Source organism: Oncorhynchus clarkii, chromosome 29, assembly GCF_045791955.1.
Source record: "Oncorhynchus clarkii lewisi isolate Uvic-CL-2024 chromosome 29, UVic_Ocla_1.0, whole genome shotgun sequence".
NCBI lineage: Eukaryota > Metazoa > Chordata > Actinopteri > Salmoniformes > Salmonidae > Oncorhynchus > Oncorhynchus clarkii.
Window position 1 is genome coordinate 26,255,467 of NC_092175.1, and position 14,859 is coordinate 26,270,325.

Here is a 14,859-nt window from a genome sequence, read left to right on the forward strand (position 1 = left end):
ACGGCTTGAGTGACATGTCCTGCGCTCTGCGCATTGGCTAGAGACGTTGTGACGCAAATATACCGCTGACCTGGTCTGGCCTCTGTTTCACCGGCACTGGAAGCGCGACGCACGGACAGTTGGAAAGAAGGAACCGACCTGCAGCAGTTGGGACTATTGGCAGTCACAATTTACAATATAATAACCGACCGAAGCCTTCAAACTACCCTCAACACCGACCGTATGTATGTTTAATGTTGTTTGTTTTACGTAATTGAATACATCAGTATTCGAGTGGCGCATGTCTTATTAATCATTCAACTGCATTATGTTGAAGATTTTGAAGGAAAAATATTTCGTTAGGCCTACTCTTCTCAATTATATAATATGAATATTATGCATCTATTGTAACTTTCAATTGTAAAATTGGGAGAGGATTACAGTGCAAGTTTTGACCCTGTTAGAAAGAAATGTAGGTTAAGAGATGCCTGCATAGCCTATTCCATGATGCTCAGATGAATTGTGTGTATGTTTAGAATTTTGTTTAATGTAAACGTCTTCAGGACATCGTAGTGCTACTGTCAAATGTTGGTCATGTGTGTGTTTTGGTAGCATACTCTCATGATGCGCTGTTTACACTCGCCCCATTTCACACGCCCTCCCCATCTTTCATGCAGACCCTATGTCACATTGTAACTCATGTGATGTCTTTCAGGTGTGCTGTGCGACCTAGAATGACAACCTCAAAGGCATTCTGAGACATTGTAACTAACTCACTATTCAGTCTAGTGCACTGGACACACACATCCACAGTTTTCCTTCCACTGTTTGTTAACCCTTAACCTTTAAGCAGAGGAGGCGGTGACCAAGGAGACCAAGCTCTGTCTGATGTACTGTGTTGGGATAAATCTTCTGCTGAAATGACTGAATGTAGTTTGTTTAAAATGACCTTGCCAATTCTGTATTACCCGTGCTTACAACAATCATTTCCACAGAATATAGGATAAACTAATCTGAGCAGCATAAGGATGTCTTTTGTACAACCCTTTAACTGTTCAGTACAGGAAAACAAACAGTACAGAAACAAACAACATCAATTTTGTTGTCTTGATCTGTGTTCCACTCTACCACAGATAAGTAGCCATCCAGGCAGGCAGGGTGCTGACTGGGACGCGGGGGGGCATATCAAATATGCAGTGCCGTGGTTAGTCATCTGCAACAACACCCTGTCAGCCTGCATGGCCCACTTTCCACATGAAATTCTCTCCTGGTATTAAACTTAATGATCTTATTTAAAGATGAGAGGCTCCAAGGAAATGTCAGTGCATGAATGCCAGTTCCCATGGATACGATGCCTACTGTATGGGATTAGAGAGGAACTTCCAACTATTCTTCTATGCCAAATCAGGAACAGCTTGTTGACAAGTGATGTGTATTTCCATAGTAAACAGATGAACTGAAACACAGAGACACTTAGGCCTAGTTAAAATATGAGGTTTTTATGAATGTGTCTGTAATGGATATTAGTTCGGTAATGGATAGATTTTGATGGTGGAGATATTTGTTGACATGTTTTTGTTCGAAAACCTTTTGAGGATAAAGAGGATGTTTTTTTCAGCCTTTCCCTGGTCCCTGGTACCAGATGTTGCTGGGATTTACAGATTACACCCAGATGGGGTGTGAACGGTAGGCTGCGTAGGATAACACCTCTCATAAACAACACTCTGTACCCCAACAAAATGTAGCAAACAAACATTTTGCATTTAAAATCGCTTTAAAGTTTTTATAGTGACTTGACCTCAATACGAAAATAAGCTTCAAAGCTCAAGATGAGACTATTTGGATGATTTAACATAATTCAGAAAATGACAGGGGTTTTAAATTCTCCAAAAGAGCCAGGAGTAGAGTAGAGCCCACCCTCTTCAAATCTCTTAAAATGACTCTGTGAGCCTGCTCACTGTAATCCATGACACTGTTGTCATAGTTCTGAGCCTCAGCCTTCTGTCTTTTTCAGGGAGGAAGCGCTAGCTGAGGGTTTAGGGGATGAGAGTTGGGCTCATGTGTGAACAGTATGTGATAGTCTGCTGTGTGCTTTCTCCTCCACAGCTGACTGAGTGAATCATGGAGCTCTAGCCCAGAGGCAGAGGATGTAGTTGTAGTTTGACTGACTATAGGCTCCAGAATTATCACGAGGCTTCATAGTATCATAGCCCATTTAATGCTCACCTCCTGTTTCAGGTGTTTTCTTCAGAGAATGGAGACTCTTGCAGTAATAACATCACCTCATGAGCTGAGAGAATGAACAGGACGGCTAGCCTATCAAGGGATACCCTGATTGAGTGTCACTTCCCCCTGGTGCAGCTTCCCCCCTGGCAGCTTCCTGTGCAGGCAGCTCTGTGCAGTGGCTCTACCAAGCAGCCTGGTCGGCTGTGCTCCAGCTCCGTAGGTCTGACCCGTGCCGCCTCCCTCCCCGAGCAGGACAACCTCCACAGAGAGCCCTTCCACAGCAGCCTCAGGCACATCTCCTCCAGCTACTGGAGCCTCAAGGAGGACCGGAGCGAGGAGGAGGGGGATGGGGAGGGGGGCAGCGATAGCAGTGGGAGGTGTGACTCTGGATCCTCACCAGAGGACGCGTCACAGATGACCATCTCCCAAAGACATAAAGAACACCCTATAGTTAAAGGTTCTTTACGGTCACACAACTCCTTCCTCCCGAATGAAGGGGTGGAAGAAGATGATGAGGATAGTGATGGAGATAACCTGCACAGATACCACGAGGACCCTTTTTTTGTGCTGCAGCTGCATGGGAACTCTAACTGGGCCCTGAGTAATGCTGGGAGGCGGTTCTCCAAACCTTCTAGCCAATCAGCCAGTCAGCAGAACAATGACAACAAGGGTAGTACTGTGTTGTTGGACTGTGGGGAGCGGAATAGAGTAGTGGATATTGAAGATAATATGTTCTCATGTGGTAATGAGGGCTACTGCTTCAGCAATGGCCAACCAAAATGTTTCCCTGAGTCTTTCTCTGAGGGTCATTTAGAGTATGTCACAGACTCCTCCTGCAACAGCTCTGATGGGGTTCTCGTCAACTTCAGCGCCATCTACAACAAGAGTAACAACCCTGCCACCCCAAATGACCTCAGCTGCCCTGCAGTGCAGTCCTCCCAGCCAGTAGAGGGCTCTGTCTTCCTAAACCTGCACCCATTCTCCCAGGAGTCCCAGGGGCCTCAGGCTGCTGGACCCAGTCAGGGGAGCCGAACAACCTCCTCTCCTCATGACAGGGGGACTTCTGCCCCCTGCTGGTCACCGCAGGCGCTGGACTCCAACTGTAACATCTACCTTCCCGATGCCCAGAGCCTCCTGTCCTCTCTGGAGGTCTCTGACCTCACTTCCTGTTTCCAGAGCCAGGCCAGGCTGCTGCCCACAGGGACCACCCAGAAGTACTACAAGCTGGTGACTTGTGACCTCTCATCCCAGTCAGCCTCGCCTAGCCCGGCCTTGTCCAGCACCACCAGTGTCACTTCAGAGGGCCACTACGTCCTCTTCAATAAGGCCCGGGGAGATCAGGGCCGGGGGAACAAACAGGTAGGCTTACCACAATAACGTACAGTATGTTTAAAAATGTCCTTTGTGTTTTAACTAATTTGTAAGATGTATGATGAGCAGAATTACTTTCATAACGGTTGACTTTCCTAAACAAAGTTTTCTCAGTTTCTCCATGGCCAGGAGGAAGAAGGATCAGACAAAGAAGGGGGGAGAGCTGCCCCATTGCACCGTCCTCGCTGTATGAGCTGGGACTCCCAACATGTCACCTCCTTCGCTGAGATTGCACACTGTAAGAGACATACAGACAGCTGTCAGAGCTCCAGCCACTCCCACACCTCTCAGGACCTGTGTCCCATCCAGGAGGCAGTTTCCCTGGGCCAGAATAGCAGCCACTCCACCCTACTCCTGAGTCCCAACCAAGGCAGTAGCACTGTATCCAACCACTCTTCTGTGTCACCAGACCATGAGGCGGAGGAGGAGGGTATGAAAACAAGCCCGTCTGTATTTTTACATGAGTAATTGTGATTAAGCTGAAGCTAACCCTTGTGTTTTCCTATTATGTAAACGTTCAATCCCCTGTCTTCCCTCTTTCCCCTCCTACTCTTAGGGGCGTGTTCATGGGCAACTCCTGTGGTGCGGTACAGTAAGGCTCAGAGGCCCAGCTCCCTGCCCATCCTGCCCTTTGACCTGCTTCCCCCAGCAGGTAAACCTCAGAGCCAGCCCCTGGGCTCCCTGCTGGACCAGTACATCAGCCACAAGAACACCAAGCCCAGCTCCCAGCCAGGGTTCAAGTGCAAAGGCAACAGACTCCTGACCCACCAGCGTCCTTCACCGCTGGGCAGCTATGGAGCCATCCTCCTGGAGGGCCCCTCTAGCTCTGATACCTGCTCCACCTGCACCCCCAGTCCAGAACACTTCCAGTCCAAACGCAACTGGACACACTCCAGTCCTTACAGGCCCTACAGTAGCCATGGCTGTACTTTTACCAGTCCAAAACAAGCTCACATAAGCACAATACAATCTAATACCGAACTAACCCAGGTTCATTCATGCCAGGACCAGCTCTTTGCAGACCTAGACCAAAGCTATCCCAGCCCAGGTCAGGCCCACAGTAGCCCAAACCAGTCTCAATGTAAAGATTCAACCAAACGTAGCCAAGGTATGGCTCAGATCTGCCAAGATCTCATTTGCCGGTTTCCAGAGCAGCAGAGCCCCAGACCAGTCCTCCTGACCCACAGCCCTGACTGCCCCATTGACTCCCATGTAGCAACCATGTCCCCCTCTGCCAGTCACACCCCTCATCCAGACCTGCTGGTGTCCTTCTCTCCAGACACACCCTTACCGCCCCAGAAGAGAACCCCACTAACCTCAATACCTAAGGCTGGGTCTGCAGCTTCTCACTATAGCCTGACAGCTGCTCTCTCCTCAGTGGCCCATATGTCCTCTCTGAGCACCCTCCTGCAGCCCCTGGTGTTAGCAGGGCCCAGTGTGAAGCAGCATCAACAACAGCACTGCGACTCCTTCAGCCTGAGTGACAGTTGGCCACCTGTGGAGTTCTGCCTGTCACCTGAAGCCTCCTACGAGTCTCTGTCCATCAGCCATCTGCAGAGGAGAGGTGAGGGGGAGGAAGGGGCCTGATCTGTGTATAGGGGATAGAGCATGGAAGATCTCATATATACTGTAGATTGGTGAGGTAGTATATGTAGGTGAGCATGTATGGGGTTGAGGGTGTTTTGAGCTGAGAGTATCTCATGTGGATTGAGGGATGTGATGTCAACGTATGAAGAGGATGTGTGTGGTAGGCAGACCAGTGTCAGTAATCTGAAGATGAAGAGTAGTTAGACTCTTCTGAACAGTCATTATGGGAAACTGGAATCCTACATTGTCTGTTACTCTGCAGAGCTTGCTGTAGCAGTGCCTTCAATACCCTGAAGGGGGTTTCTTTCAAACATGACCTATTTTTATCTTTCCCTGCACAGGATTGGCTGAGACATCTAGTGTGTGAGAGTGTGCAAGCTCCAGTGAGTGTGTTACAGTGGGTGCAGTGTTGTTGATACCCTGGATATATGATTCACAGAATTATGTTTAATTTTTTGTGCCACAATAAACACACATTTTTATAACCAAACAATGTAAATGTTAATCACATGCTTGTATGCACATTGTCTTGTGAAAGCAAAGCTTGCACAGTGATGCACTGTCCGCTTGGCAGGGGAGAGCACTGTAGGCAGATTTAATATGCATGAAGATTTGTACCCTGACATTTTAGAGAGAGCCAGACAAGATGGAGGAAGGGAGAGAAAATGAGAGAGGAAGGGAGAGGAAAGGAGAGAATGGGTGAGAATAGCAATTGAGCATTCTATCTCTTACTCTCCCTTCCTCCTTTTTCACCATGGTGGATGAATCCTGTAGTCACACCCATCATCCAGACCTGCTGGTGTCCTCTCCAGACCCACCCTTACTGCCTCACAATCATGAATCATGTAGTCACACCCATCATCCAGACCTGCTGGTGTCCTCTCCAGACCCACCCTTACTGCCTCACAATCATGAATCATGTCCAGTATCCCTGCACATTGTAATTGTACCATGTATACCAGTGTTTCCCAACTCCGGTCCTCCAGTACCCCCAACATTACACATTGTTTTGTAACCCTGGACAAGCACACCTGATTCAACTTGTCAACTAATCATCAAGCCCTCAATGAGTTGAATGAGGTGTGTTTGATCAGGGCTACAATGAAAATGTGTGCTGTTGGGGGTACTGGAGGACCAGGGTTGGGGTACTGGAGGACCAGGATTGGGGTACTGGAGGACCAGGGTTGGGGTAATGGAGGACCAGGGTTGGGGTACTGGAGGACCAGGGTTGGGGTACTGGAGGACCAGGGTTGGGGTACTGGAGGACCAGGGTTGGGGTAATGGAGGACCAGGGTTGGGGTACTGGAGGACCAGGGTTGGGGTACTGGAGGACCAGGGTTGGGGTACTGGAGGACCAGGGTTGGGGTACTGGAGGACCAGGGTTGGGGTACTGGAGGACCAGGGTTGGGGTAATGGAGGACCAGGGTTGGGGTACTGGAGGACCAGGGTTGGGGTACTGGAGGACCAGGGTTGGGGTACTGGAGGACCAGGGTTGGGGTACTGGAGGACCAGGGTTGGGGTACTGGAGGACCAGGGTTGGGGTACTGGAGGACCAGGGTTGGGGTACTGGAGGACCAGGGTTGGGGTACTGGAGGACCAGGGTTGGGGTACTGGAGGACCAGGGTTAGGGTAATGGAGGACCAGGGTTGGGGTACTGGAGGACCAGGGTTGGGAAACACTTCCTCTTGTATTTCAGTTTTTTTTAAATTAGTTGTACTTTCTTAATATATTGAATTGCAAGCCCTACTGTTGGGTAGGTCTTGTAAGTTAAGCATTAAACTGTACTTGTGCGTGTGACAAATAAAACCTGAACACATTGATATAGTTCCTGGTGGTTCTCCATATAGCCACACACCTTTTTATTCAGTGTGATGTTTCTGGTTAATGAATCAAAATGTGATAGTCTTTTATGTCAGTCCCCTCAGGTATGTTGATAACCGCCTGCATGGTGCAGAATAGGAAATGAGACTCTTGATGGGCTTCTTCCCTTTTCATGTTTCTCCAGGTCTGCTGAAATCTGTGAGCTTGGCAGTGGATTTGATCATGGCTCATTTTGGGACCAGTCGAGATCCTGGGGAAAAGGTGCAGTGCATCTGAGCTAAAAGCAATCTGAAAGGAACTAGAATAACCGGACAAATCACAAAAGCTGACAGTAGTCCTGATAGGATGAATCAACCCCCACAAAGATATGTTATTATTTTAGAATTACGGTGTAAATATTGATCATGATATGATAATGTACCACTCTCTCCAGATGTGGCTAGGTACCACCATTGGTGGTCTTGTTCTGGAGCATCTGTGTCCCACCATCCAGAACATTCTGCAGGATGGTCTCAGGGACCACAAACTGGACCTGATCATCGGTCAGCGACGCAACCATGCCTGGAACGTGGTGGAGGCCTCCACTCACACAGGTCAGAATTGCATGGTGGTGATGATGATAATGATTATGTGGGGGGTTATGGTAGGTTTGATGCTGATGATGGTATGGCTATAGTTGCACATGGGGGTTGTAGTTTGATGGTCTCTATTCCTGTCTCAGGCCCTACCACCCGGGTGCTCCACAGCTTGCTGTCCAAGGTGAGGCAGTGCTCCCTGCTGACCAGCCACTGTATGAAACTACGGGCCTTCATCATGGGCCTGCTCAAGTGAGTCCCTGTCAAGTCTCCGACGGTCTATTTTAGTAGAATATCACATTGTGTACTAATGTTGGGTATTGATTTTTGAAATGTTATGATTGTAAAATGAAGAACTTATATTCTCTCTTTTAGCCTGAGGACCTTGGAATTCTGGCTGAATCACCTCTACAACCAAAAAGGTGTTTAGATTAAAGGACAGGTTATTTTTTCATTTTCTCCAAATTGTTATTAGAAAAAATGATGTTCTTGAAACTTACCTCTCTCATACGCTTTCAAACTCTCCTCTCCCCAGAGGTGGTGAAAGATCACTACCATCCATGGGGTTTCCTCGCCATGTCGCAGGGGCAGTGTCAGCCTCTGTTCCAGGAGCTCCTCCTCCTGCTGCAGCCTCTCTCCATGTTACCCTTTGATCTCAACCTGCTGCTGGAGCCCCGCCTGCTACACAACAGACAGCTCTGCTCTGAGGAACAATCTCCACCATGCTCCACTTTTCTCATGACCAGTTGTCCCCTGTTGAAAGGAGACAGAGAAGACAGACAGGGGGCGTATAGCTCTATGGATGGACCCAGGGAAAACAGTAGGCCAACAGGTGAACCACACCAGCTGGTACAGCATCTTCAGGGGTCCTCGCAGGTTTCAAAGGCCATGGGTCAGGAGAAGAGGGTGAGGCCTGTAGGTGAGTCTAGTAGGAGCCTGTGGTCAGCCGCTATTCCAGGGTGTTGGCAGAGACAACCTTCCCACGCAGAGAGGGGGGAATGTGGACAGATTTACAAGCATGTCATCCACCCTGAGCCTCAGCAGAGGATGGAGGGGAGGAGAGAAGAGGTGACTTCACAGGAGGGCAGGAGGGAGGGAAGGGGTCCAGAGACCCCCAGGATGGCGGCAGACCCCCAGGATGATAACCCTTCCCAGGGGGGGCTACGCTGGGCCAAGCTCTTTGGATCAGGAAGGGACCACCCTGCCAGGACACAGAGGGCACCCCAAAACCCCAATGGGACACAGACCCAGAAAAGGTCAACATTTATGACTGAACTATGGCTAACCTGTTCCTATGTTGTTATTACAGTTGCTCCTTAATAACTGTATTTCTCTTGTCTTACAGGAGACCTTCACAGTGGCTTCAGTTGGACAGTTCTCAGCTGGGCCTATTGGCCCATACAGTATGGTCAGGGAAACAGCCTGACCGGAAACACCAAACATAGACCTAGTGCCCCAGGAGAAGAAAAGATACACTACCAAAAATGTCAACTGCATGATCCTGAGTCAGTCTTATAGTGCAAAGTGTTACACACAGACGCCTCAGCTAGAACACACGCACACTGGTCAGAAAAGCACAGTAGACCATTTGTTGCTGTCTGAGCATGGGTGATACATTTACCCAAATGTCATTTTAAGGCAATAACAACTCTACGATGTTTAGTTATATTTACAAGTGCTTCTGTTCATCTGTCATGAATTGGGATTCATGCAATAGATTCTCCCTGTGCACCTGTCAATCAAACTGTGGTCAATGAGAGGCTCCACCTATGCTACAGTCTTGCCTTAGGATCTGAAAGCCTTGTGGACCATTCCAGACTCTCCATAAGAAACCAATTAGTATTTAATGGAGCTGCATGCATACCATACAGTAGCATCCTATTCTCCTAATAGTATCCATCTGTCCTCTACCTTCCAACCCCTATGCCCTGTCTATTCTATGTGCGAATGGAATGTCAACAAAAAAAAATGCAGAAAGGCAATCTTTACTAGCCATGTTAACTAGTGCCAAATATTATGCCACTCAGCAGCCTTGTACAGTGGCTTATCTTCCAAAATGAGGTTGCCTTCATATTCAACTAGACAAAGTCAATATATGTTTGTGAGGTAATCCAGACTAGCAAGGTAAGATTTCTGTGCATGTGTATAAAAAATTATATATGTACGTTCAAGGAGTCATTAGGTGCTAATTTAATCCTACTACTTTGTGTGGTTCTTCTACCTACATCAATATCCTAATATATTGTTTTTTTATGAGAGAGAAGTAGAGTTTTGTAAATATTTAGGTAATCAAATTCTAGAATTGTGGAACCGTTAGTCTCCAAATCGAGTGTGTTGTTTTCACAATATTAAGCTATCATGGTGTGTTTCAGGTGTACACTGTTTTGATAGGCCAGTAGTACTAAGCTAAGGAGTAAAATAAAGTTTGAAATTGCGTGACAGGAATGACTTGGTTATTGTAACCTCTGCAATAATGTGAAAATGAGTTTATCAAACCCCTCTCATTTCTCCTCCCCAACCTAACTGTACTTAACCCTACAACCTTAGAAGAATGCACCCTCTGAGTGGAAGTTCCCTGTGACAATCAACCTTTGCAAATAAAGATACATAATAAGTTATCTTGTGACTTGTACTTCACATTCACTTGTTGTTCTGCTCATACAAAAAAAATTGGGCCATTATTATTTATCACCCTGGGATGTACATAGTCCACAGACCAAAGTTTTGCTGTTTCACAGACGCTGTTATTTCAAAGTCCGAGGATTCCTTCACTCAGTTCTCAACCCTGGTCCTTGTGATTGTCTGGTGAATTGTTCCTCCATTACTGGGCTCTGGCCTCAATCTTCCTCTGAGTGCCGCTCAGGCCCAGGGCATTGTGGGTAAGCTTCTCAAAGGTCTGGCCGTACCTGAACTTGTATCCTGTGGGCAGATTGAAGGTGACTTGATTAAAACTTGATCTTGATGTGATAATATAATATGATCAATTATAATAATCAATATGGTAGATATGGAGATTTCAGAGATGCGTGTGAGGCTTGGTACTCTAGTGTTTTGAAGAAGTTAAGGCCCACCTGGAACATGGCCGGTGTAGGAGGGCAGAAGTCCCCGGTGGGAGGGGTAGACAGTGGTAATGGGGGGCAGGGCTCCTGATTCCTCCCCAGGGAGTTGCAGGGAGGTAGGGTCCCTCCTCATCTCCTTCCCAAACTGAACCAGAGCCTTGTTGGTGGTGATGGGGTAGCCCGTCCCAATCAAGAAGCGAGATTTGGGCACGTACCCTGTGAAACCTGAATACATGCCCAAATGGAAGATCTAGTCAATACAAAGGGACTCCTATACAGTTGATTGTGCTGCACACTAAAGCAAACACTATCACATGAGGTATTTCAAATGGTACCTCTGGCATACTGTACCTACCTGAGATGAAGTACTTGTGTGGACTGCTGTCTGCCATGAAGTACGGAGAGCCTTTGGGCTTCCAGGGGTCCATGGTCTTGTAGGGGGCTGGCTCTTTAGAGATGGCCGTCAGAGGGGTGCTCAGTCTCCGAGGCTGGAGGGGATAGAATGACAGACACTATGGTTGAGACAGAGAAGTTATTCGAGCTTCTGGCTCCTACCCAAGGCCCTATCCCAGACTATAGACCTTTGATTATAAAAGGAGATTTTCTCCCATGGTATTGTGAATTTTTTTATCATTCAATCAACTTCTAATGCGGGTGCATGGGATATGTTGGATTATAGTTGGTGTGGTTTCGTTGCATCCAATGGCAGTGTCTGCGATACAGTAATGCAATGAGCCCCTTGTGGATTTGACAGCTCTAACGCAGTTCCACCTCCGACACCACCAAAACAACGTTATATGATTGTCAATCTGATTGAATCTAGCCCATGACTGATCTGAATCTGTGGGTGGTCTATGATTGGAGTGCTCTCCAGGTTGTGCACCTGGCCTCGTTTAGACAAGTTATACATGACACTGACACAGGATCTCAGCATGGATTATTAAACAGGGATGACCCTGTGTGTGTGGGTGGGGCGAGCATGCATGCATGCATGCATAAGTGAGCGAAAGATTAGAGCTTGTTACTTTAAACTCTGAGATGGTGTTGCTGACAAGCGGTATTGCTGATGCCAGGCGAACCCTCTGCTGGTCCCGGTCAAACTCAAACAGGGCCTCGCGACACGTCTCTGCATACGTACGGGAGAAGTAGTTCTGGCTTTTGGGAACAAAGCCTGTAAAAGACACCAGATTCAACACAATGCAAAACATACTTTACAGAAGAGGAGTTCTGCTTAATATATGAAAGCTGAGCAACAGTGTGTTTACCAGTGTAGCCCGGTATCATCCTCTCCAGATTCCTGCGTTCTCCATGGTGGCTCCTCCAGATCTCATCCCGTGGGCCCGTGTCTGTCTCTGTGGAGGGGAAGCGGCCCGTGTGGAGGACCAGGCGACGCGAGCGTGACACCTCTGGAGAGGACAGCAACTTGGCGGTCAGCTGGCCGTAGGTCTTCCCCAGGTGGTACTTCAGCTGGGGGCAGTACCCTGCATACCTGTGGACAGAGGTGGTGAGGATTCTGACTAGATTTTAAACAAGGCTTTCTGGATTTATTCTCTGTCATGTTGACAGTAGTATAAATAATTGAAACCTATTACCATGTCCATATCAAAGTCAGGCTTTATTGAAATGAAAGGTGACTATGGATCTCAGGTAGTTAGTTTGAGCTGTGTTGTGTTCCTTCATGTCAGCAAGTTCAGCCTCTGAGTTGAACCTTCCTGGGTACCGTTGCCATGGGTGATGGCCTAGAGCACTGACTTGCTCTTTCTTCCTCAAGGAAATTTCGTGTAGGTTTGTGAAAATGTGTATGTTAATTCCTTAGGCCTATAGTAGGCCGAATGTATGTTATGTGTAATGAGAGAAAGGGCGAAATAATCAAGTAAAAATGTATGCGCAAGCATAAAATCTATGGAATTACGCACGAATAGCCTACTCATTAATGCATAATTGAAAAGGCTAGAATGCAGTAATTTCCCTATACATAGCACACCATGTATGTAATAGAAATAAAGCTTAATATTGCACACATCTAATTAGAGTATTTAATTGATTTGCTAAAATACAAAAGCAAAGCAGCAGTGTGAATTACCTACCCCGGTATGTAGTGCGGATCAGGTGTCACCAGCACCTTACTGAATTTTGGGGGGAATTCCTCCATGTTGACCATTCTGTACCTCAGAACCGGACTCGAGATCTGGGGCCGGGGGGCTGACAGTAACGCACTTTGTAGTGTTTGCGGATGGTTGTCAGGATGTGGACTGCGCGCAGAGATATGTCGACAACGTCCAGACCAGGTCAAGGATCCATTATTCCGTCATTTCATTGTTGCCATTGTGAAGGTTATCTGCTCGCCTTTTGCCCTCAACATTTTAAAGCTTGTTGTTGTTGTGTACTGTACTGTAGGCTACAGCTTGTTGCTTCATTCCGCAGTGGCAAATACGCACCGTCCTCACACATTCCCATGCACCTTATGGTCAAACAGGTGTCACGTGTCATTTGAATAAACAACCCAGTCTATCCTTTCTAAATGTTATTTCACATATTCAATAGGCTTATTTTATTATTTTTCTCTTATTCGATACTATAGCCAGGTGTTGTTGTTTCTTACACAAACCCTCCTTGTTTTGTTTTTTCTCACATGTTTCACCCACTTAATTATCAGATCTTAAATTTGCCTATGGGAAAATAGATAAATACATGAAATTATGAATTAGTTATTCATTTTGAAATAAAATTAGATATCTGAAAGGTTATCAAGTTTGTGGCATGAAAGTATACTGGTCTATAGCGACACCTGGTGAATTACAGCAGTATTGCAGCATTGGCTGGGATATTTCCTTGTGTATAATAAAATAGTAATAGCTAAAAGGTCAAACTTCTCATTTGTACTCCTCTTTTTTAACATCATATTCCAAAGTGAAAATTCCATTTCACATCATGGTTTACGGGTACTGATTCTGCCTGTACACTGACACAAAACAAATAGTGAAAATCCTAATTTAAAATAAGTAAAGAGGCTATGCTTAAACCATGCTTAAGCTCAGATAGGTCACAGCCTCTGGAGTTGTAATCTATGTACAAACTCAATGTTAAAAGCACTGTGTGTTTAACTAGTTCCACAGCATTTTCTTAGGTAAGTTGCCCAAATAATAATTTCTAGTTGAATGAACATTTGAGACAAAAACATTATTTTAAGTTGAATTTTGAATTTGTCTACGTTTTCTCATGTTGGAGCAAAGTTCAGGTAACACTGAAAAGTTTTTAGATTTTTTATTTTTTACAGTGTACAGTATGTCACACCTACCCACTCACCAACAGTACATGCCAAACCTCTTGTGTAAGGTATTATTGTAAATGTCATAACAAGTATCATCTTATTTTTCAGGAAAAACATGGATGTTTCATCAGCAGCTAACTGACACATGGTGTTGCTGTCACTTTGGCTTTGTCATGACTTGTTTCTGTCATACCTGAGTTCGATGGTGTTTGGTGGGAGGAGTTGTGGTCTCAGGTGAGAGGGAGTCATAGTTCCCAAACTCAGACTGCATGCAGCATCACCGCTGTGACAGGATGGATGATAGATGACGAGGCATGTCATGAGGATATAGGCGAAACTTCAGGGATGTTTTAAATTCTATCTCACAAACTCACTTCAGACTGTGTGGGCTTCTCTAAGCCAGATACTTTTCTTTGTCCTCCTCGTGCTGCTACCATTTTGGGGAGAAGAAGAGTGAAAAGGAGAGGACAAGTTTTGGGTTTTTGTGATGAATTTGTACATGAGCTTTAGCAATCTTCTGGAGATCTGGGTGACTGAGGGTGGACCCCCCAACATCATCTCAGACCCCCAGGAAGGGGTAGCTTTGGAGGGCCAGTGGGAATGGGGTGATTCTGGAAATTCCCTCACCCTTTCAGGGACTACTTCCATGTCTAAATCTGACGTGGGTACAGAGGATTCTGGGGTGGAGATAACCAGCTCTGAGGCTTTTCTCCCTTCCTCCTCTCAGTCTGTGTCCATGTGTAATACAGCTATTGATCCTGTCTCAACTTCAATCAGGGACGAGGATGGACTCCCCTCTACCTCTCCTCCATGCTCTCCTGTCCTCTCTCCACCATCCTTCTGCTCCTCTTCCTCCCTGTCGTTCTGCCTCAGGACCAGGGCTCAGGGAGCTTGCTGTGGTCATGCACCGAAAAGTGGAGCAGGCACTGCGGAGGACAGACACAAGTGGCAGGCGGCAGGTCCTGAGGCA

The 14,859-nt window shown here is 46.7% G+C and overlaps 2 protein-coding genes across 2 annotated transcripts; one reads left to right on the forward strand and one right to left on the reverse strand.

Annotated features, from left to right (window-relative positions):
* The first annotated feature begins 95 nt into the window (after positions 1-95).
* On the forward strand, positions 96-9,176 carry LOC139387807 (AP-4 complex accessory subunit RUSC2-like). The gene is made up of 10 exons (XM_071134042.1): positions 96-220; positions 2,218-3,564; positions 3,691-4,006; positions 4,133-5,140; positions 7,169-7,245; positions 7,418-7,577; positions 7,706-7,811; positions 7,935-7,981; positions 8,095-8,815; positions 8,905-9,176. The coding sequence occupies exons 2-10, from the start codon at positions 2,278-2,280 to the stop codon at positions 9,002-9,004; spliced, it is 3,822 nt and encodes a 1,273-aa protein (XP_070990143.1). The 5' UTR covers positions 96-220; positions 2,218-2,277; the 3' UTR covers positions 9,005-9,176.
* On the reverse strand, positions 9,147-13,054 carry LOC139387809 (ciliary microtubule inner protein 2B-like). The gene is made up of 6 exons (XM_071134045.1): positions 12,706-13,054; positions 11,884-12,107; positions 11,644-11,789; positions 10,974-11,106; positions 10,631-10,843; positions 9,147-10,478 (listed from the first exon to the last, which is right to left on the reverse strand). The coding sequence occupies exons 1-6, from the start codon at positions 12,777-12,779 to the stop codon at positions 10,381-10,383; spliced, it is 888 nt and encodes a 295-aa protein (XP_070990146.1). The 5' UTR covers positions 12,780-13,054; the 3' UTR covers positions 9,147-10,380.
* Positions 13,055-14,859: the final 1,805 nt, after the last annotated feature.

Coding starts and splice junctions, on each gene's coding strand:
- LOC139387809 (XM_071134045.1), bottom strand. CDS start 12,779: ATGGTCAACATGGAGGAATTCCCCCCAAAATTCAGTAAGGTGCTGGTG. Junction 11,107..11,643: donor ACACCATCTCAGAGTTTAAA/GTAACAAGCTCT, acceptor TATCCCCTCCAG/CCTCGGAGACTGAGCACCCC. Junction 10,479..10,630: donor CTACACCGGCCATGTTCCAG/GTGGGCCTTAAC, acceptor ATCTGCCCACAG/GATACAAGTTCAGGTACGGC.
- LOC139387807 (XM_071134042.1), top strand. CDS start 2,278: ATGAACAGGACGGCTAGCCTATCAAGGGATACCCTGATTGAGTGTCAC. Junction 7,246..7,417: donor GTCGAGATCCTGGGGAAAAG/GTGCAGTGCATC, acceptor CACTCTCTCCAG/ATGTGGCTAGGTACCACCAT. Junction 7,982..8,094: donor TCACCTCTACAACCAAAAAG/GTGTTTAGATTA, acceptor TCCTCTCCCCAG/AGGTGGTGAAAGATCACTAC.